At 44.0% G+C, this 4,937-nt stretch overlaps 1 protein-coding gene across 1 annotated transcript in view; it reads left to right on the plus strand.

Annotated features, from left to right (window-relative positions):
* Window positions 1-2: 2 nt before the first annotated feature.
* The window catches only part of LOC119360807 (importin-5-like), a gene marked incomplete at its 5' end in the record, with an annotated part of 9,757 nt that continues 4,822 nt past the window's right edge, over window positions 3-4,937 (plus strand). Inside the window, 11 exons of the mRNA XM_037626298.1 lie at window positions 3-1,145; window positions 1,467-1,670; window positions 2,724-2,828; window positions 2,902-2,967; window positions 3,104-3,268; window positions 3,388-3,462; window positions 3,535-3,686; window positions 4,142-4,277; window positions 4,372-4,441; window positions 4,518-4,645; window positions 4,749-4,805. Of these exons, the coding sequence (XP_037482195.1) occupies window positions 3-1,145; window positions 1,467-1,670; window positions 2,724-2,828; window positions 2,902-2,967; window positions 3,104-3,268; window positions 3,388-3,462; window positions 3,535-3,686; window positions 4,142-4,277; window positions 4,372-4,441; window positions 4,518-4,645; window positions 4,749-4,805 (2,301 nt within the window). The remainder of the gene's footprint in view (window positions 1,146-1,466; window positions 1,671-2,723; window positions 2,829-2,901; window positions 2,968-3,103; window positions 3,269-3,387; window positions 3,463-3,534; window positions 3,687-4,141; window positions 4,278-4,371; window positions 4,442-4,517; window positions 4,646-4,748; window positions 4,806-4,937) is intronic.

Raw genomic sequence — 4,937 nt, forward strand, 5'->3', positions numbered from 1 at the left:
CCGCCGCCGAGGCCGCCTTCCACCGCCTCCGCGGCTCCCACCCGGAGCCCCTCGCGCTGCGCCTCGCCTCCTCGCTCGCAGCGCCGGCCACCCCCGCCGAGCTCCGCGCCATGGCCGCCGTCCTGCTCCGCAAGCTCCTCTCCCCGACGGCCTCCTCCGACTCCTCCTCCGCCGCGCCGCCCCCGCTCTGGCCCCTCCTCTCCCCCGACGGCCAGGCCGCGCTCAAGGCCCACCTCCTCGCCGCGCTCCAGTCCGACCCCCCCAAGCCCATCGCCAAGAAGGTCTGCGACGCCATATCCGAGCTCGCCACGCTCCTCCTCCCGGAGAACACATGGGCCGAGCTGCTGCCGTTCCTCTTCCGCGCGGCCTCCACCCCCGAGGCGCCCAACCTGCAGGAGTCGGCGCTGCTCATCTTCGCGCGCCTCGCGGATTACATCGCCGAATCTCTTCTCGACCATTTGATGACCATCCACAACCTTCTAGCATCTGCCCTGGCGCACCCGACGTCGCCTGATGTTCGCATCGCCGCGCTGAGCGCCGCCGTTAATCTCGTTCAGTGCCTGCCCACTAACGCGGACAGAGATAAGATGCAGGACTTGCTGCCTGCGATGATGAGGGCGCTCACCGATTGCCTGAATTCGTCCCAGGAGGCATCTGCACAGGAGGCACTGGAGCTGCTTGTGGAGCTGGCTGGTGCAGAGCCAAGGTTCCTCCGGCGACAGATTGCCGATGTGGCAGGAGCGATGCTGCAAATAGCTGAAGCTGCACAGTTGGAGGATGGAACTAGGCACCTGGCTGTCGAGTTTGTGATTACTCTTGCTGAGGCCAGGGAGCGTGCACCAGGAATGATGCGCCGGCTCCCACAGTTTGTTGGCAGGCTCTTCCAAGTACTTATGCAGATGTTGCTTGATGTAGAGGACGACCCTGCCTGGCACACCGCCGAAACTGAGGATGAAGATGCAGGTGAAGGGAACAACTATGGAGTGGCGCAGGAGTGCCTTGACCGTCTTGCCATTGCCATTGGTGGGAATGCAGTTGTGCCGATTGCATCTGAGCTGCTTCCACAGTATCTTTCTGCTCCAGAGTGGCAGAAGCACCATGCTGCGCTCATCACGCTTGCACAGATTGCAGAAGGATGTGCAAAGGTTAGCCTAAGAACTTTGGCCTTTTGATTACCTTTGCAATAATTTGTTACTTCATCACCTTGTTGAAATGCTTAAAAGAAATATCAATTCATTTACATTGTTGAATTATAAATCAATAAGAAATATGGAAACAAGATAGTGGATGCCATACTTTTACCTTGACCCCTTGTTTACAAGCAACTGCAAATTCTGACTTGCCATGCCTATAAAACATTTTCGCTAGCGTTAGGCCACAAAAATGTGTTTTGTTCTATCATTTTTGCAAGTAGGAAATAACCAAAGTAGATCATCTCCTCACCAGTTGCTGTTTATTGCCGTCAGGTTATGCTTAAAAACTTGGAGCAGGTGGTTTCGATGATACTGAATGGATTCCAACACCCTCATCCTCGTGTGCGGTGGGCTGCAATCAATGCCATTGGTCAGCTGTCTACAGATTTGGGCCCAGACTTGCAGGTTCAGTACCACCAGAAGGTGCTGCCTGCATTGGCTAACGCCATGGACGATTTTCAGAATCCACGGGTGCAGGCAAGTGTTGAAATACTAGCACTCGATCAGTAGACTCTGAAAATCCTTGTTTTCGTTTATAACGAGTTTTTAATGGTTTTAAGTGCTTATTATGTGGCTGAGATTATCTCAGTAGAAATATAGTACATTGAGATGTAAGAAACATATTCCCTCCAACCCAAAATAGATGACTCAACTTTGTACTCCCTCCGTCCCAAAATTCTTGTCTTAAATTTGTCTAGATACGGATGTACCTAATACTAAAACGTGACTTGATACATCCGTATTTGTACAAATCTAAGACAAGAATTTTGGGACGGAGGGAGTACTAAAGTTAGTACAAAGTTGAATCATCTATTTTGGAACTGGGATTACTTCCTTTAAGCTCCAGACATTCTTCATTAGATAAATAATTCATTCTAGTTGTAACAAATTATTAGGTATTTCATTATCATTGTTGAGATATGTAACAAAAACATAAATTTCCTTTGTATTTTCCAGGTTTTTCTGCTATCTGCTGTACATTAGATGCTTTGACATTTACTTTCTGAATGGTTCTTATGAAGTCTATGTAGTGAAGCATCTCTAGGAAATGTGTCTCACACAACTATCTGAAGCATGCTCCTAACCTGTAAATAAGCTGATTGATTAATAAATTTCATATAAAATTCCAAATTTTGGCCCTATCCTATGTTTTTCTGGTTGGCTGGCCCCTTTGTATTCCATCTTGATTAACATCAGTATTTTTTTAATAGTTTCCTGAATATTTTCCCATGAATAGCCTGACTGGATTTCGTATAAACAGAGAAACTGTTTCTGGGTGCAACAGAGAAATTATTAAGCACAGGCCCTGCATGCAGTACTATATTTACTCACTAAGTCTGGTGTTTACTTTACTGTGCTTTTGAAGCTGCTTCTGTTTAATGTTTTGCATGCATTGTGCCATCACTTTTTTGAATTTCATTGTACTTCTGTTATTGCGAAGAAATTTTGCACCCCTATGTGTACTATGCATATTAGGGTTTAATTACTAATCTGATATTAATTTATTGTGTCTACTATCTTTCTTGACAGGCACATGCTGCATCTGCAATCTTGAATTTCAGTGAGAATTGCACGCCCGAAATTCTGACACCTTACCTGGATGGAATTGTGAGCAAATTACTTGTTCTTCTTCAGGTATGCATCTAAGTTCCCTAGTGTCACTGTTTGTACACGTAGAAAATATGCTAACCTTTCATGTTGTTTTCAGAATGGTAAGCAAATGGTGCAGGAGGGAGCATTGACAGCTTTAGCATCAGTAGCTGATTCATCACAGGTAACAGCTTGTGTGGAAGTTAACAGCTACGTTCAATATCACCTTTAATGGCTGTAACACTTTTTAATGATTTATAGCTAATTGATCATGATGACTTCATAACATTATATTATATATGATACACTTTGTTTTCCAGGACCACTTCAAGAAATACTATGATGCTGTTATGCCGTACCTGAAAGCTATTTTAATGAATGCAACTGACAAGTCTAACAGGATGCTCCGTGCCAAGTCCATGGAGTGTATAAGTCTTGTCGGAATGGCTGTAGGCAAGGATAAATTTAGGGATGATGCCAAGCAGGTTAGTATCTGCTGGACAGTCATATATATCCTACTTGAGTTTCTGCTGGACATCATTTTGTTGGAATGGCTTTATTTTCCCCCGAGGCTTACTTTTCGTGTTCACCTGATAATTTGCAGGTCATGGAAGTGCTTATGGCTTTGCAAGGAACTCCAATGGAAACAGATGATCCGATAACCAGCTACATGTTGCAGGTATGCTTCAAAGTAGGAAATTGAGTGTAATTGCATTTTGAATTTTTGTAACCATCTCCTTGCATGTGACAGGCTTGGGCCAGGCTATGCAAATGTCTTGGACAGGATTTTCTTCCATACATGCATGTTGTTATGCCACCACTGCTTCAGTCTGCTCAGCTGAAGCCTGATGTCACAATTACTTCAGCTGAATCAGATGATGAAATAGAATCAGATGATGATAGGTTTGTGTTACCTTCTCAATAATTCTTTTGGGAAATCCACTGCACTAAAAGTTGGCTCCCTTGATGGGGAAAACCACCATATAGGCTGTCGACATGCTTAATTTAGTCTTCTGAAAATAGTAACAGGTTTATTTGAACTTTGTATTAAATACTACTTACAAAAGCCTTCACAAAAAAGGGATAGAACTTGCAAATTGCGGTTCTCCTGGTTCAAGAGTGTACGGCTCTCTATATGTAGTCTTTTGCACAACTTCTGTGTTTGTTTATATCCCCAGTATCCACATAATCCATGAACTAGTGGTTGCAGTTACATATGCATGTTCATGCAATGTTTATATGCTTTGATTTGTTTGTACATCATCTGTGAGAATGTTAACCCCCTATCCCCTTTGCTTTTGCTTTTAACTGCGTATTAATTTTGCAATAGCACCGCTGATTTTTGGTATTTCATACAGCATTGAAACAATCACACTTGGTGACAAAAGAATTGGAATTCGAACTAGTGTGCTGGAAGAGAAAGCAACAGCTTGCAACATGCTGTGTTGCTATGCTGATGAGCTCAAGGAGGGTTTCTTCCCATGGATTGATCAGGTTTATTATCCCGTTCAGTTGTTTATCAAAGCAATTGTCTGATTTTTTAACTTCTGATGAGCGGCGGGCGTGATTGCAACAAATTTCCATGCAGGTTGCTCCTACATTGGTCCCTCTGCTTAAGTTTTACTTCCATGAGGAAGTGAGAAGAGCTGCTGTTGCAGGTACTTTGATGATCTACATTTATTTTCTTTTAGATTTTGTGTGTTTCTTTTAACAATTTTTGCAACAATTATGCAGCTATGCCTGAACTGTTACGTTCGGCAAAATTGGCTGTTGAGAAGGGGCAGGCTCCAGGACGCGATGAGTCTTACGTTAAACAATTGTCTGATTTCATAATTCCAGCTCTGGTTGAAGCGCTGCACAAGGTCTTTGCAAAATCTTGTCCCGAAGTTCATGATAACATTGGTTTGTTTTACACTCTTACCAAATGCTAACAGCTGGAATTTCTTGCATCCATCTACCATACAGGAGCCGGAAACCGAAATGTGCTCATCCATGCTGGATTCCTTAAATGAGTGTATGCAGGTCTGTTCTGTTTTCTGATCATATTATGGCAGTGCACTGGTGTATATAATATATAATAATACCTGGTGATCTGTTGGTCTGTTCACTTGTGCATTTTGGAAGGAGTATCCTCCTGTCCTTCAGCTTTTTTTT

Source organism: Triticum dicoccoides, chromosome 2B (genome assembly GCF_002162155.2).
Source record: "Triticum dicoccoides isolate Atlit2015 ecotype Zavitan chromosome 2B, WEW_v2.0, whole genome shotgun sequence".
NCBI classification, from domain to species: Eukaryota; Viridiplantae; Streptophyta; class Magnoliopsida; order Poales; family Poaceae; genus Triticum; species Triticum dicoccoides.